The sequence below is a fragment of the Rhopalosiphum maidis genome, chromosome 4 (assembly GCF_003676215.2).
Source record: "Rhopalosiphum maidis isolate BTI-1 chromosome 4, ASM367621v3, whole genome shotgun sequence".
Taxonomy (NCBI): domain Eukaryota; kingdom Metazoa; phylum Arthropoda; class Insecta; order Hemiptera; family Aphididae; genus Rhopalosiphum; species Rhopalosiphum maidis.
The window spans coordinates 50,158,068-50,176,978 of record NC_040880.1 but is presented as its reverse complement, the minus strand read 5'-3'; the positions used below and the strand labels follow the sequence as shown (position 1 = coordinate 50,176,978).

At 27.6% G+C, this 18,911-nt stretch overlaps 1 protein-coding gene across 1 annotated transcript in view; it reads right to left on the bottom strand.

The window, feature by feature from the left end:
• LOC113556769 (protein O-mannosyl-transferase TMTC2-like) overlaps positions 1 to 18,911 on the bottom strand; it is a 76,930-nt gene that overhangs the window by 11,883 nt on the left and 46,136 nt on the right. Inside the window, exons 7-8 of the mRNA XM_026961909.1 lie at positions 10,182 to 10,267; positions 9,767 to 10,005 (exon numbers count right to left, since the gene is read on the bottom strand). Coding sequence (XP_026817710.1) covers positions 9,767 to 10,005; positions 10,182 to 10,267 — 325 coding nt within the window. The remainder of the gene's footprint in view (positions 1 to 9,766; positions 10,006 to 10,181; positions 10,268 to 18,911) is intronic.

Here is an 18,911-nt window from a genome sequence, read left to right as displayed (position 1 = left end):
GAATAAATACATATAACCTAAAATTCAAACATCAACTATGATTAGTGTTTTCATTATAACTAGGGTTACACATTTAAAAACACAACCATGTGCAAGATTATTATTATTTTTTTATTTAACTTACACGAGAAATAGCATACTTGGCACGTAATTTTAAGTATAATTAATTGGCTTATGCAGTCGTTAACTTTTAAAATTAACTTTAGGTACCTACAATAAATTAGTTAATTGCTATAAAATAGCTGGGTATTTAAACCGTTTATCACGACTACCGTAGTCGTCCTTGTTATATAAACTATATTATGTATATATTTATCATATATATTATTATTTCAGTGTTAATAATTTAAAAAATAATTGGATTTCAATTGTTCCGAAAATCGACAGGTAAAATTAAGAATTATATTATAATATATCGTATTTTTTACAGGGATGAATGACAATTTAGAAATACACTAACCAACATAAATGGAGAAACGACCATAAATTTGAAATTAATTAACGGTTAATTGTTTTACGTTTATATAATTATTTATTATTTCCCTTATATTTTTATGTATTAATTGTGAGATTTTATATTTAACAAAAATTATAATATTATTATGTCATTAAAAATATGATATGAAATATATTTCGTTTAATATAAGTTTTATAAAGTATTAAAACGTGACACTATACTATGTTCATATTAATGAACAGTTTATAGATAAAATTAGAGTTTAATTATTTATATATTAATATGAATAATTATTATAATAATGGTAATTATATATATATACTTATAAGTTATAAGTATTATATTTTTTTTGTTAGGCAAATAATGCAATTTTAAAGATATATATATATAAATAATATTTACGCCTGAAACTATTATGCAAATATAAAATACAGTATTTATAATATAACTCGAGTCAGATGATAGTATTATGTATTTATTATATATTAATATATTTATAAACTGTATTTAATCACATGCATGCAGTGTGTTCACACTAAGAGTTATCAGTAAATACTTCATTTAGATGACCATTATATATTGAAATGGAGTTTTTAGGGAATGAATAGGAATACCTACCCGAAATACCTATTTTCTGACTAATTTTGAATTATTAACCCTTTCAGTACGCGTATGCACAATACGACTTAATTTTTTTTAAGTAGCAAAAACATTTTTTTCTACAAATTCGGGTAGAATATTTTTTTTTAAACCTACTTTTGTTTAAAAAGTATTTTTCTTATTGCAAAATTGGCAAATGAAATTTAACGTAGACATTTAATATTTAATAATAACTAAAAATAAGATATAAGATCTATAAATATTGAAGGTAATGAAAATAATGAAAATGTACACACTATAAATTAAAATTTAATTATTTGCAATATTATGTTGAAATTATTACCTAATAAATCGTTCAAAATTTCTGACTTGATGATTCAAGCACGATTCCAAACGTTATATAAATTCCATAAATATGGCGCGTTTATTTAGTCTACTTTCATCAATTTATTATGAAAACATATGAGTTTTTATTTATGTTTTATCTGTTATTTAACAATATCGAATATATTATTTCGATTTTCAATTATGAATTGAACATAGTTAAAATTTGATCAAAAACAGATTATTCGTAAATATTAAATTTTAACATTCAATTTCATTTGCCAATTTTATCATACAAAAAAACGAGAAAAAATTTTTTTATAAAAAAAGTCTAAAATTAACTACCTAAATGTGTAAAAAATAAATGGTTTTGCCATTTAAAAAAAGCAAAAAAATTGTGCTTTGCGTGCCGAAAGGTTTAAAAATTTTAAATTTATCTGAAAATAATATGTATTTTGGTAGATAATTTTTTTTTATTCCCCACAAACCCCATTTCAATACAAGGTCATCCAATTGAGATATTTTGTGGTACTTCTTAGCGTGAACAACTAAATATAGGTACTGACTTACTATAATTGATTTGTATCACTAGAAAGTCGGTTGTTTATATATAAAAAAAAAATTTTAACCAATGATTTTTTTTTAGTAACAAATCAGAAAAAATATGACCAGAGGGAAATATGTATATTATATTATATATTATGTGTATGTACAACGTGTGTTTACTTATTTATGTTTTTAGTATATTTATACATTTTATATACTTTTTAGTATATTGTCTAGATAAATACAAGAATGAATATTTTTCACTGTGGCGATTGTCAAAACTCAAAATATTTTTTTATTCAGCTGAACACACAGTTATTATGTTTATATATTATATAAGCATTTTAATACAAATAATAGTGTTTATCTTTCAAGAAATTTTGATTATCTATATCGGTGGATTAAATTAAAAAAACAAACAACACGTATTTTTATAAACTATGCCATGTTTATAGGTATAATAACAATATAATATATTCTATGCATTTAGATCAAACGCAACGGAAAATACATAGGATAAATTTGTTTAAATAAAATGTGCACGTTTTATACTGCAGCGTACGCCTTCCTTGTATATATATGCTACAGTTAAATAATAATATATACACGAAAGACTACCAAATATAATTCAAGTTATTTATATGCGAAATAAGACGCGCATAATATTATCGTTTGAAATTAATTACACAACTATAAGTACAATTGTTGAATTATTAAAATACGAAAAAACATTGAACTTTAAATTACATTTTTGAAGTCTGAAAATTTAGGGTTATACAAGTTAAAATGCCTTAAATTCAAAATAGCTTTTCATTCATTATTTCGTGTCCTAGAATATTTTTGTTTATCAAAATTTATATTTAATTTTTATTTTTATTAAAATAAAATGATAAAAACAGTTTATATCTAAAGGATTGAATTATTAAACATATATCATGAAATACGTCAAAAATATGATGGATTTATGTTTACGTATTTATATAATATTTATATACATATATTTATAAATATAATTAATTTATATATTAGTACATAAATGTATAGAACAAATTATATACATTTATATGAGTTTACGTTTCTAAACATAACTTTTTTAAAACGACCAAAAATTAATGTATACAAATTAATTAATATTTAATTAAAAGGATTTGAAAATACTATAATATATAATATTATTAATTATATTTATACTACACCATTTTATTGCTTTAATATTATCTAATAATTTTAATATAGAAAACAGAGTAAGGTTATCATAAGTTTTTAATGTATTATGTTAGTTATATTAATAAATAATAATCTATAAGCATATTACTTTTTTTATATTGAAAAACAAACAGAACGTTTCACTTAGAATACTCAGATCACCACTGGACACACAATTATTTATTAAAATATTGTATGTGTTTACATTGTAATTTAAAATTTTAATATACCTTTAAGTATTGATAGATAATAGTTTTAATCAAGAAATTGAAACAAATCAAAAATAATTTTTTGAGAATAAAAAAATGTATGTATGAATACTACAAATTAAGCAAAAATAGACTGTACACAAGTGCACTGTCAAATACTGTATTACAATTTACAGAGAATACTATTAGGATAGTAATTTTAAATTACAACTGTATCGTAAAATTAATAGATAAAAAACATATGTTTATTAGAAAAAATAAATAGGAACGGCTTTGGTAAATACGGTCGATTAAACTCTACAAGGACTATTATAAAAAGTTAGGAAATTAAAAATGTTCAAATCCATAGCAAAAAAAGCAGAGTACGATATTATATATTTTTTATTTAATAAAACTAACTATATTATTAGCATCTATTTTGTTGTTGGATGAAAAAAAATTGTTGTCATTATTAATATTGTTTGCTACTACATAGTACAAACCGAATTCTGCGTTAATGGCGTATCACTTCCGGCTATATGGCCGTTTATAATTTTATATGGAGGTTTACAATATTATATACAGTTATGATATCTAGTGTCTACCGATGATGTTATTTTCAAATATTTCATAGCTGTAAATGACACAATTGTAGTTTTCACAATATTGGAATTTAAAATTGTTTTGTCTGAATACCATTTACAACGTAATACTTTGAAACTGGCGTAAATAACGTTTATTTTCGTAACGAATAATAATATATGAAAAGCAATAAAAATAATTCGATCTGTTCGTTATAGCGATGATAAAAATAATAGGGTATTGATTAGGAAAATTATAAAGAAATTGGTATAAAGTATATTTGTATGTAATACAATATTTATAGACATATTTAGTTATTAAAATATGAGTTTAAATATTTAGATTTAACTGTCATATAATATGATGGCAATATTGGATATTGGCAATTTTTATGAAGTTTTTATTACATATTATTCCGTTTAGATTACTATTGGTATTTAGCTCATAATAAGGGTAATAACTTTCTGGACTGACTACTATAAACAACAAATATTGTTTATTTTAAATAATAATTGTACTGAAATATGTATTTATTTTATTGGAAAATGTATTAAAATATAAATTTTTATTTTCTATAACAATGGAATAAATTACAATTATAAAACAATAATGTTCGTATAAATTGCATATATATGTATAATATAGTAATTGTTATTTGTTGGTAATAAATAATTATTACATTTAAACATATAAATAACTGTTTTAACAATAGTTAATTGCACTCGAATAATTATTATTTTGTATTGAAGACGATGTTACTACATTGAATGAGGATACGATAAAATATTATGCTCTATAATATTGAACTAGTAGTAATTATTAACATATACATAATACATATTAATGCAATGGTGACTATTTTAGTTCTTATAATATTATGCAGTTTAATTCAGTTCTTTGACGTACTCGACAATCAAATATGCCTGTATTATATTATATAATATTAAATTTATTTAGGTCGGAGATGTGCTTTTAATAAGAGAACCGCACGCGTAATACACCCGTGTATTATGTACATAATATATATTATTTAGCCGGAGAACGGCCAATTGAAAAAAATCGAGGGTGCCTGTTGTGTGCGCGCGTGTGTGTATAACTTCCTAACCGACAGCCAGAGGGAAATTTAATAACGCTCACCGTCACAGTGGAGTAGCTATACACTATTTGTGCTATAGCTCCGTATCATCTGAAGACGAAGACGACGACGACGGCGGTGGAAACGGCTGTGAATAGAAAACTGCCATCCGAAGACACCGCCACCGCAGTAGGAGAGCAATCGGATTAGGCCCTTACTTTCGATATAAGCGTACCTACTATACGCCGGAGAGATGCCACACAAACATTATATACCGCCATGAGTAAATTCTCGTGAAGTATATATAATATGTGTGTGTGTGTATGTGTGTGTAAAATGTACTATACCTTTTGGTTCTTTACGACACGCACACACGACGGCCGCCGCAACGATGAATAGACACATCATTTTGATCCTTTAACCTCGCCCTCTCCCGTCCTTGTATAGCCGATCCGTTCGACATCTCCTGAACCCTTACCCACCCCCTTTTGCTATCCGACCGTACGTGGAGGGCGCCTTATAATGTGGTTTTGATACGCACCGCGTGGTCTAATATATAATATAGTATGTACGTATATATTCAGCACGTCAGCTTCATAAATTATTCGATCTTTACTTTATTTACGTTCAATAATAGGCAGGTGCACAAAAAAAGAGAGGGCTTTCGCCCAACGTTCACCGAGTGTGTATATAGTCGTTTTCTAATCATAAGCCCCAAAAAGGTATTTTTTTTATCCATCCACCGCATTTTACCATGGTTGCCGTTACTATGACCACAACTACAACTACAGCTACTAATACCGATACTATACTATTTACGTGTACATGGACTTCTACGTTATCGTTACTGTATTCAATACTTCGGTTTTACCGCGGATAGGGCAGATAGGTTATAATATTGAAAGGAAAGTAAAAACGGGGTGTAACACATCGGTAGTCTTTGTGAATTTTTTTGCCTTTGGCCTTTACCATGGGTCGCTTTTATATTTTATATTCTTATCGCGCACCCCGAACCGAGAAAGATCGAATATTTGATCGTCAAAAGGTGTGCGCGCGAATTCTGATTGAACCGTATAGCGTATATATAAGGTGTCGAATTCCCTGGCGAACGACCATGAATATTACACATAGTCTTCAATACTTTGGTATTTTATTATTATTATTATTATTATAAATAGCACTACAGAAAATTTTCCAGTGAAATTTAAATCCCTCCTTTCGTTTTCCGAGAACAAATAACTGAAAAATATGTGCACGGACAAGTATTATTATTATTATTGTTATAACAAAGCGGATTCACAGTAAATAAAAAAAAAATGTCTTATAAATATATATCGTGTACAGTATGTATATTGTACACTATGAATATTTAAAACGTAAACACAATCCATTTTCTTGAAATTTTAATTTTTTTGGAAAAAATTCTTTTATAGTTAATATTATCAAGGCATTAAATAAAATACTATTTTAGAAAAAAATTGTTTTGTTTAATGTTTATTATTTTTTTGAAGATGTCAATATATAAATATAAAATTTCGTATGAATAGTTAATTATTTATAATTATAACTTATAAGTTATAATACGTAAAGTATTTAAAACCTTAAGCTTAGATGAGCGGTTGACTACTGAACTATCGTTTACCATTTGCCGGGATATCCCATTGGCTCCGCTCCACTCCTAACAACTATAATATTTTAAATGCTTATTAGTTACAAATAATTAACTACTTGTTTAAAATTCATAGAAAAATACATTAAAAAAAAATTAAAATAATTATGATTTTTTTAATTTAAAAATTTTGTTTTTCATTACTTTATAATATCTATTTTAGATATTGAAACTTTTCAAAAAAATGAGTGTTTAAGTTTAAAGGGATTATCTTGTATGATATTCCTAAATATTTAATATCTTATAGTAAGATACCTATATTATTATTAATTATAGTAAAGATAGCTTGATTACCTAGCTCATTGCAATAAATATATGAATGTTACTTGTGAATGGTTATGTTTATAGTGGATCACATTATATAACAAGGATTATTAATTAATGTTATTCTAGAGTTAAGGGTGACATAATTAGAAACTTGTAAAGTTTCTAGAGTGACAACAAAATTAAATTAATATATTTATTTGATAAAAGAAATTAATAAAATCATTTGATTCACTATGAAAAATTATAATTAATTATAAAATAAATTTCTCGTTAGCATTAGTCCTAGAGCCGCTATTTTGGTATACCTGCATTATATTAAATTGGTATCAATATTATCAATATTAGACGATATTATTATAAAAATATGTATCATACGAACAATGTATACAAATCGATCCGATGTCGTGTTTGTTATTTTATAAGCATCGCCGAAATGAACGTTATTATTATAGTATTACAATGACAATCCGTGCGACCGGACAAACAACGGACGTGTTGTTCGCACCCAAAATGTTTGACTTAGCAGCTTGCATATTATTAAATGCTCGTCACGTATTACCTCCACCGTAAACTATTTTCAGCCCGTTTCCTGTATAATATAGTATTATAGCCCTTGTCCTTCCGTAGTCAAAAACCGATTTTGTCCGCTAGAATCAATATGAAAATACAATAGTGGTTATCCTGCTGTGTTGTAGCATGTAGCTACTTATGTGCGACCCCGACCAATCTATATATATATATATATATATATATATATATATATATATATATATATATATAAATTATATTGTATGCGTTTATAACGAAACGATTTTTAATTGATTCGCACGCCATAGGAATCGAAAAAAAAGAAACATGATGGGGTCTAAAACAGAAGTGTTAATGTTTGTTTTTGTTGGACGGCATATTATATACAACCATTATCATCATTATCATTATTATTTTTTTAACAACAACGTACGACGACGATAAAATCCCGTTTGCGGTTGCGCCCGGCGCAGCGTTTACTGTTAGAATACAGAGTGGAGTATTACATATATATTATATATATATGATATTACGACGTCGTGAGTACATTTTTCTCTCCGGTTTTCATTTTCTTAATAACCATTTAGTCGCTGGGGAATAGGCCGGCGGAGTTCGCGAAATTTAAGATCTCAGCCACAACAATAATAAACGCCGAGTTTAGTATTTTCTCCTCTCTTGGGTGGCGTGTGTTCGCAGCAAGCATCATATTAATAACTGCACACTCACATACACACAGACTGAAGTCGAGTCGTATTGCGATATAAATTAAAATGTCTGCAGAGCCTTTGCACTGCAAAACGTGTACAATACAGTGACGTAAGCGCGTAGGCGTGTATTTATGTGTGTTTTGTGCGTGTGTGAGTACGATTGTTGTACGTGCGAGCGCATCAGGCGTGTGAGTTAGCGTTTTCATTCAAAAAACTGGCAGCCTGTAATGAGAATTTGCAGCTCTTTCGTTGACGCCTATTATAGCTGACGGCTACTATTCAACACTTATTGCAATTTTATTATACATTGCAATTTTATTATACAGTTCCAAATTATAACCCTTTAGAAGTACTGGAGTGAAAAAATTCCCGTGCAAAAACCCGATGCCACCATATAATACATAAACCTATAGTATATTGTGTACGGTACGTATTTACAACAAAGTTTGAACTTAACCAATAACATACGAAGTTTTATCTTTATTATTATTGTTATATACAATTATTGTATTGAAGTATTTGGTTTATACGGGTGGAGGAGTGAGTATATAAGTAACATCGAGGAAAGCCGGAAGGCTCGAGCAATATTCATTACTTATTCCATCAAATAAATTATATTTTATTATTATTTTCTCTTGTAGTAGTAAGTACCTACACACAACACAGTGAGATTTTTTTTTCAATCTGGTGTATTCTAATACGACGTTTATTAAACGTTGGTACAACTATTGATATTGGATATGTTGAACGACGACCCCTATTTATCTATATGCTATATATATAATGCGTAGACATATTAGATAGATGATTGTATTAAATTACAAGGAGTTTATTACTTTTTTTATTAGCACTTGTTATTCGAATATATGCTCTAAAAATAAAAATGACATTAGCCGTAATTCAATACACAGGTTATCGCCTGGAATGGTGAATGTACGTATGTAATATATCTATATCGTATATGTATAACTAGGTATTTTTATATGGTTGATTATTATTAGTTTTTTTAACACCCCCATCGGCCAAAAAATATCGAATTTCATACAGAAATACTATAACACAATAAAATAAATAATGTACGAATGAAATATTCGACTTAATAATAAAGCTATCTCTTATTTCGTCAAAATAATTCTAAACTATAATCATTATATTATCGTATTTATCGATTTATATTATTTTTTCCGGCGTTAGAAACATCTATATCTTAACTGCTGTTTCCCATGCCAAATCGTAGTAATTTGTTATCGTATATTTAATATCTTTAAGTACAAGTCGTATTTTTTTTTTGTGTCTACAATATAAGCACTATAGTGCGATTACTATGTGTGAGTTCTATATCTTATAGAAAACACATTATTGGTAATTATTGGATGCTATTGCACGTCCATTTTGTTAATATATAATAGTAAGATGTATGATATATTTTACTATTGAATTTATATTTAATCGCTGTAGTTAATATTTCAGTGCCATTATTACATTGTCATATATATATATATATATATATCAAAATTCAAAACGATTGTGGCAGTTGCTAATAATTAATATTAAATATTTTTTTTCAGGATCATACGGTTCGGTCTTTATAGTTTATATAAAGTAAAAATGATTTACCTGCGACGAAGATTCGTCAGATTTAATGCTTGATTTGAATACTTTTACTGCTTCCTGGTGTTTTCCAATCGTTGCGAACATTCTGCCTAATCGTAACACGCACGATTTTTTAGTGGCCATGTGTGACCTAATGTCTTTTACTCTAGAACCATCCAGACATAGGCACTTTTTCAATACTACTTCGGCTTCAGTGTATTGATTAGTAGCTGCCAAACAGTCACCCAGACTCAGATAGGCCACTGCAATAAACATTTAATTGTAAATTAATAATTAAATAAATTATCACAATAATTATTAATTATCAATTACTAATTATTGTAATTGTATGTATATTGATTTATACGGTTGTTAACTGTTATCGACCAAATCATACACAAAACATAATATATTTTATACTATATCAGATTATATTTACACGCTAATGTAGGTCTGAAATTGATCGCCGACCTGTAGCTTAAAATTGCTTCGTCATAATTGTTGTTGTTCCTTAACAGATTCCCACTGTAACAAATGAAAATTGAATCATTTAATATTGTAACCACTTCAGATTTTTTTTTTTATCATTAGTGGTAAATAATATAGCATATAGTTACATGCAGTTATTTTAGTGGGGACATTATTGCAAATTATATACGATAATATATTATAATGGAATTATTTTATTTTATTTGCATACACTATGAATGTAATAGTGGTCTACATAAAAGTATTTTATATTTTATTATATGACTTAGATAATATTATTATACCCTATCACGGTGATGGCGGTGCCGGCAGTTTCATTTATATTTTTCGGTTTTGACTTGTAATCATTTATAAACGTTTATATCGCCTGAATTGCTGCTGCAGTTACGTCGTCTAAGGGAGTTGGCAATTAATTATTTCAATTAATTTTCAGAAACATATTAGTCTCTGCACAGAGGGAATGTTACCATAAATTGTGTTAATAGTACACCTCCACTCGTCACCGTTCATCTGCGGTATTGGTAGGGTAAGGGAAAATAGGGACCGAATGGCATCTCTCGAAAACGTGACAGGCAGTTTGTTTTTGGACGAGTGGGGTAAAATAATAATGAAAAAAAAAACACTCACGAGAGAGAGAAACAGATAGATACAGAGACAAGAGAGGGTGCAAGTAGAGGTCGGGAGAGGGAGAGAGAAGAGTGCGTTGTCTGTCGCTGACAGAGGAGCTTCTCTACTCATCTACTCTTTCTAGTGGTCGGTAGTGGATTCTCCAAGAGGCTACATACTATAATATACGTAGTACTATATAATATATAGTATAGTTTCCAACCAAAAAAAAAAAAAATATATATATATTTTTCTTCTCTTCTTCAAACGACGCTCCTGAAAACCTGTCAACCGAACGAAGCCACCGCTGTCTCTTCCGTAGGTCGATCCTACATCGCCACTACTCCTAACCATCAATATTTATTAAATTATCACTGTATATTACCATGGTGGATATTTACGCACAAAGCACTACAAATATAAAGTATAATGTGTTTTTGCGGACAGTACTAAAGTCGTTTATATAATAAAATAGAAAGTGGAAATTATATTATATCTTTCTCAAGTACTTGTGTATAATATGTGCACCCGTTTTTCTCGTGTAGGGTTAGGTATAGATGTATAGTGTTTACGTTTATAAACGATATTATACGGCAGATGTGATTCACGGCACTATTATAAGAGCTTCAAGATTCAAGGTGTACTGCAGTGTTAAGAGTGCCAAAGAGACGAAATAGAAAGTCATAATGACATCATCATCATCGTCATTATTGCCATCGTTATGTTAAAATATTGTATAGGTATATTTTATACAATAAATTCAGTGTACTCTCGATTATCTACGGAATAGGATTGCAGGGCATCCACAAATAAGCAAATTCCGTGAATAATCCGAAAAAATAAAATTATAAATTTATTAAACGTAACAACAATTATCAAAAAGTATTAATATTTATTAAACAATCGTATTGTATTTGAAGTCGTTATCGAGTAATTGGCATCACAACCCAATTAAACCGATAATTATGTAGATATAATGTGAAGATATATATTTCATTTTGTATACATAAATAGGTATATGTAGATGATTCCGCGGAAGACGACGGATAATCCGCTCGCGGATAATCGAGAGTTCACTGTACGTATAATTTATAGATAGATAAATACATTAAGATTTTTGGTATACAATTTAAGTCTAAATTTCATAATGAATTATTAAGAATTATTGTGAAGACGATTGAAGAAATCGATCGTAGAATCATTCAAAATCTGTTGCGATTTTTTTCAAACGGACACGAGTCAGACCCAACTCTAGATACACCTAAGGCCTAGAATCATATATGAATATAATATGTCTACTGTCTAGGTCTGAAAATTCGATATCTTCACAACTAAGTCGTCGACTATACTTTTATTTAATGTCGCTTAATATATCCAGTTGTATAAGGTACCTCCCATAACGGTATTATTACTTACCAAGCGTAACGTATAATAAAGATATATTGTAGTAATTTCAGCATACACGTCGTATTAGTGCTTCTATTAAACGAACGAAATCACACGGTATTAGCTGCAGCTAAATAACGGCAAGTTGTTTACGACCACCGAACGCGTGTTATTAATCGGTGCACATAAAGACATCCAATTTTCGCTTATAAAAAAAACAACGAACGCCTTTCATTAAGGACATTATTTAGGCAATTTATACATTGTATATAAGTATATACTCGTGTATATTTAGTTTATATTACGATAATACGATAAAATATATTATATAAATAGTAAATACATAACGAAACATTACAGTGCACATAATTTGTTTAGGTACACTAAATACAGAATTTATATTATAATATAATACATATTATAGTAAGTCTAGCTATATACCTCAGGGTTACGTAATTTTACTTCTTAACCACATAAAAGATATATTAATATATTGGTCGGCACAACGTAAGTCCACCAAGGTAAATCTATTGGCTACTAATACAATTGTATCTTATTAAAAAAAATTATTTATTCTTTAATGTATTTTAACTTAATAAAAATAGCCGATTTATACAAAATGCGTACAATTTATACACGATAATATAGTATAGGACCGTTAAATGTTTTTACAGCTCTATATTTACGTAACTCACGTTTGTGTGTGACATCTAACTACCACGGCTGTGGAAGGGAGGTAGAGAGAAACGTGCAGAGGGTCAGTGGACTGGACACCACACCTTCTAGTAAGTTACCTATCCTTATAAATATTTTCCCCTGTATTCTGTAGGTAACGATAAGTCGTTATTATTGGGGGAAAAAAATTGCACATTTTTCTCGGAAAATAAAACCCCTATACCTACAGATGCAAATCATAAATTTTCAGCGATAATCTATATAACACATGTCAATGCGCCCACAAAAAATCAACAGAAAAACATTATTATGTAATTTATACGCGCGTTTTACCGGTTACGTTATAGGTTTGGTTAGGCTGTTTTTTGGGGGTGTTATGAAATTGCAATTACAGTCGACTTACGCGCTTTTCTACACGACGACGCTCGTAATGCTCCCCTCCACTATTACTCTCTAAACACCCACACTCACGTCTTTCCGCCCCGAGAAGTTCGAAGCTGTGCACGTGACACGTACACGTGCAATTTATACGTGTTACCAACTAGACTGTTGTCGACGGATAAGTTTCTGCCTTAGGAAATTAATTTTCGCCATTTTTTTCTGTCGTAACTAACTTCATGTGCAATTTGGGCGTGCGTTGGCTAAACTTTTTTGTTCAACGATAATTTTAGAAACGGCGGCTATTTATTTTGTACAATATTAAAAACCCTTTTAAATATGATTTTTGTCCCGTAATATTATATTCAAAGAGAAAACTTCTTAAAAGGTCTAAAAACACATTGACATGCAAATTTCTCAAACTCGTAGAGCATAATATAATTATATGGAAAATAACTTGTATACATTGCTCTAACAATTATAGAGCAAGCAAACGGTTAAAAAAATACAAACTATATGTACAACTTTACTATAAGTTCTCGTTAAGTTATTTCTAAATATTGTTGATCTAATGAACAATTCGTAAATTCAACTAACTTTTTTTATAATATATTATATTGTAATCAAATCAACATAGACAATACTCTATGAATAAATAACTTTATACTTTTTCATTATTTAAATATTTATAAAAAAAAAAAAAAGAAAAACATCAAAGCGCTAAATATATGTTAATGCATATATAATAATATGCTATTATAAATTATAATACTGTATTGAGTGTATATACATTTATTTATAATATGATTAATCACTGATGATCTACAGCAGTAGGTTATGGTTAATGGTTATAATGATTGTATAATGTTAAAACAAAAATACAATTAAAAAAGTCTATATGATATTTTATCAATAATAAACAATAGAAACTAAACGGCTTAACTCGACTGGCTGTATTTTATAAAGGTACGTAATAGAAAATCATCTTTTATTACGTTTCAAAAATATATCCCCATCTCACACGAGTTTCAAGTAATAAGCATTATTTGCTAGATTCCAATATAAAAGTTTTATTACTGGTGGATAAAAATATAGTTCAAACTATTTATGTATGGTTATTTCGATTAAAATTTCAATACAAGCCCTTGGGATACCAAACAGCAGAATAAGTTTTATTTATTAACTTTAAAATGTATTTTATATAGTTTACAGTTTTATTTTTTTTATCAAGTTCTATATTTATTTCACATTAAATGCATATATATTATTCATATATAGGTATATAATATAATGCTTTATGGTGATTTTTTTAACGTACAAATGTACAACTCTTACTCGTATAAAGTATAATTTTATACAATTTTTGTATTTTTAAAAAATTGTGTTTTATATTGTTTGAAGATAGGTATAACTTATAAGTAATAATGATACTATTATATTTTCAAAAGAACCGAATTATAGTTTTAAGTATTTTTTTTAAATTATATATTTTTTACTATTCATATTCCGAGGAAAATAATTTGAACATGTTTAAATATAATATTTATTGAATGCTAAACTAGTAATTTATTATTTAGGTAAAATAAGTTGTACAAATAAACATTTAAAGTTTATAAGTTATGTTGCCCTGTTATGTTGTTAAAATTTAGTTAAAAAAAAAAAAAACAACGTGCCTAAAAAACCTATAAAGATAAAATTGGTTACCGAATAAAAAGAAAAATTAATGAATCAAAAAAATAATATAAAATTTTTTTTGAACATGAGCTTTGGAAGTAGAAAAAATTATTAGCTAAAAATTATTCAAACGAGTTGTCACACAAGCTTAATAACATTTTGCAAGTGCATAACAATATTATGTAACAAAGACAACAAGACGATATTATAACACTACTAAAGTGGTCGAACATAATGTATTACTTAGTATTTTATTACTATAGAGTATTACGTAATGGATAATAGCAGTACATATTTATTAGAAAATACAACTGTTAATGCGGGTCCCATTATAATCCATAGTTGTACAATTATTTTAATTCTTAACGATTTTTAAAAATATAAAATAAATAAATTCCTGAAATGGTTATTTTTTTGAAAAATTATCATCATGTAGAAAAACGAAAAAAATTAAAAGTGAAATGAACATAAATAGTTGATATATGCTTATAGGTATATTATATAAGAGGAAATATAGTGAATGGGATGTAATATACAAAAGAACTTCAAATATGTAATATTTGTGATTACAATTATTTGAAATTCAATATGTACATCACATACTTTGGTTATATAATACCATGAAATAAATAAATTAAGCATGTACAGATCTCGTTCCAAATAACATTGTTCAAATACCAGAAATTCTCATCTAGTTTGTTCTCTTATTAAATTTACTATAGTTTTGTGGAAAGTAATATATAATAGCGTATAATTATTTTTAAAATAAATTGTTTAATTATAAAACGTCAAGTATATAGTGTGTGCACGTATGAATGATTTTCGAAACGATTATTGATAGTAGCTATGTACGTTGTTATAATATATAAATAAAAAAGTCCAATCGATCGATTCAAAATGATAATATTATAATTCTTAGCATCTCAATGACAATCTAAATGATAATTTATCATGTCTACAATACTATTTTTATATTATAATTAATTTAATGTAACTACATTTTTTTATCATAAAAGTAATTTATTTGTCTGTTTATTTTTAAAAATAAGGGTGGAAATGAAAATTAACTGCAAAAATAGTAATAACAATAATACACATTTAGATTAGATAAACAGGTATATTAAAATACATAATTTATTATGTACAGTTACAGTAAGAAACTCATATACCCACCCATATACTGTAATCCAATATGGTATAATATTAGATAATAAACCCAAAAATATGAGGAAAGTAATAATTTTTAAGACTCGCTACGTGTTAAACTACCATGGTAACAATTTAAAAACATTTGTCAATGTGATCCTATGTACGCACATGCACACTCCGCATCACACGACCTCACACGTATGTTTTTTTTAAATTCAATTGGAAAATCGTAGATATCCCAGGATTATATATTTTATATAAAAAAAGTACCTATGAATTTCATATCGTATAAAATATTAGGCAGTTATAACTTATAATTTATGTATAATACACACAATAAATATATATTGTACAGTTTCAAACGCCAGGACTAAAGCTCGCAAAAAAAAAAACGAGATTTAAAAATCAACCGATTATTTTGTGCGGAAAGCGCTTTTTATCGTTTTACATATTATAATAATAACACAAATAAAATTAATAAGAACAATGATGTTGTTTTTTGGCGAAGAACGGTGTCGGAGGTGAAATAAACACCTAGCGGGCGAGCGACCATAATATACTTTATTTTATCGTCGCAAGCTGAACCCACGGGATCTAACAACACACTTTTTGGCTGAAAGCGTGCACATATTCTATTATTATATATATAAGTATTATACCAACGTGGATAGAATCTAATTCATAGAAATAATATTAATACTTTATATATGATGAAAATAATTATTACGCAATGAATTCAAATTTTACCAACTGCATAATATTATTCTGTTTATGAATTGTTATTTTGTAATATTATATTTGTTTGTATTAAATTAACAACTATAAATTGTAAATAAAATATCAAACAGAAAATTAGAATTATTAAATTTTTTTTATTTAAAGTATCAAGTTTAAACTGTTAAAAATAATAAATTAAACATTTGTATATTTGTTACTATACACTAATTTTTTTATTAAAATATATAAGAAAAAAGAATTATGCTTATCCACATTTTACAAGTAATATTATTCCCATTTCAAAATATTTAGGTCTAATCTTAACTAAAATAATATTATATATTAGTTCAAGAATCCACATTCTTAATTTTTTTGATGGTCTATATAAAAGAATATTAATTTATTTTTATTATACTGTTGTATTATAATATAATTTTTGTTATAAATTCCACCAGTGTGGGTCACGAAGGGTATAAAAAAATAACGACGCGGTATGCTGAAAGTTACACGTGCATATTATTATTATTATTATTATTATAATAAAGCTGCACCGAGAAGAATCGCGGGCGGCAACGGTCGGATGAAAAGACCGGGCGAGTTGTTGTAGTACGTCGGCGGAACTGTTTCTAATTTATGGCGACCTGTTGTCCGAGAAATGCGCGCAATTACCGTTCTCCGCCGCCAAACGATTATACACGAGCACACGCCGCGGCATTTAACACGGCCATTTAACAAGAATTAATATCTTTCAACCCCAATGCCGCGGCAACCGCGTGTTTTCGCCACTGCTGAGTAAAAGGCCGCTCGAGAGGTGAATGTGTGTGTATTATCGTATATGTATATTATTATATATACTTGATATACATATACATACTACCTATGGTATGCCTACACGGATATACTGTGTATGTTATATTATATATAGGTATATACGCACTATATTCCAACAGCTTTTAGACCATAAATCGCATCCTCCATTACTCTTCTCTTCATAACGGTCACCTCCTCAAGCTTGACAAAAGTCGTGCGGTGTAATGTCATCACTACGTTCTATCTTTCGACGGTACACAGATATACACGGGTATAGTTTATGCGACGCGACTACCACCTACACTTAATTTCCGTTTCATGGGTCTGAAGACGAAAATCGAATATCGGTGGTGACATAAGGTATATAATTATTATACTTTATTATACATTATACGTTCATGACGACTTTGAGAGTATTCCAACTCATTTCTTTCACTAATATATATTATCTAAAAACTATATTTTCTATGTTTCGTTGCAAAGATCTCAATTGTTCGGGTGAGGTGTTGTTTTTTTCATTGACAGCATTTTAGTCGATGAACTTTAAATAAAAAAAAGAATTACGTTGTGAATAGGTCAAGATAAAATTCAGAAATTTTGACTTTTTAGTTATAGCTTCGTGAATTTATTGGTATGATTTAGAATTAGAATTAGAATGTAGTTGAGATTTTAAAGGAGATCAATGAGAAAATGCGATATTATGTGAAGAGGACCAGAGTTTATTTATTATTAAATTATTTACTACTATATTCACTCGTATTATAAATTTTATTATTATATTACTATATTGGTCTACTTATTAAAAACATTATTATTATCTATAACTTATATAATTATGACAATAAAACATTTATTTATTCATTATTGTTATGTTAATATAAACATATGCATATTATATAATTAGTATAGGCTTATTTAATTATTATTATTTACACCATTATACATTTTTTCATAGTAATTTATATTAACTTATTATTCAATTTATTTAATTTATTAACTTTTTCTATAGTTTAAAAGTTCTTATATATTTATATATTAACCGACGCGCGTATGTTCATATTTATTTTTTAAACTAGAAATTGATTAGTTTTATCAATCGTGGGCGATTCCAGTATAAGAGGACCACTACTTAAAATTTGAAGCTATTTAAATTTAAAATATTTTTGAAATCGAAAGGTAATTCATGTAACCTTTAAAAAAAAAAAATTGGTAGGAAATTATAAGTATATTGGGATATACAAGTGACAAAAGAAAAACAATTACCTGTGAAAAAATTCATATTTTA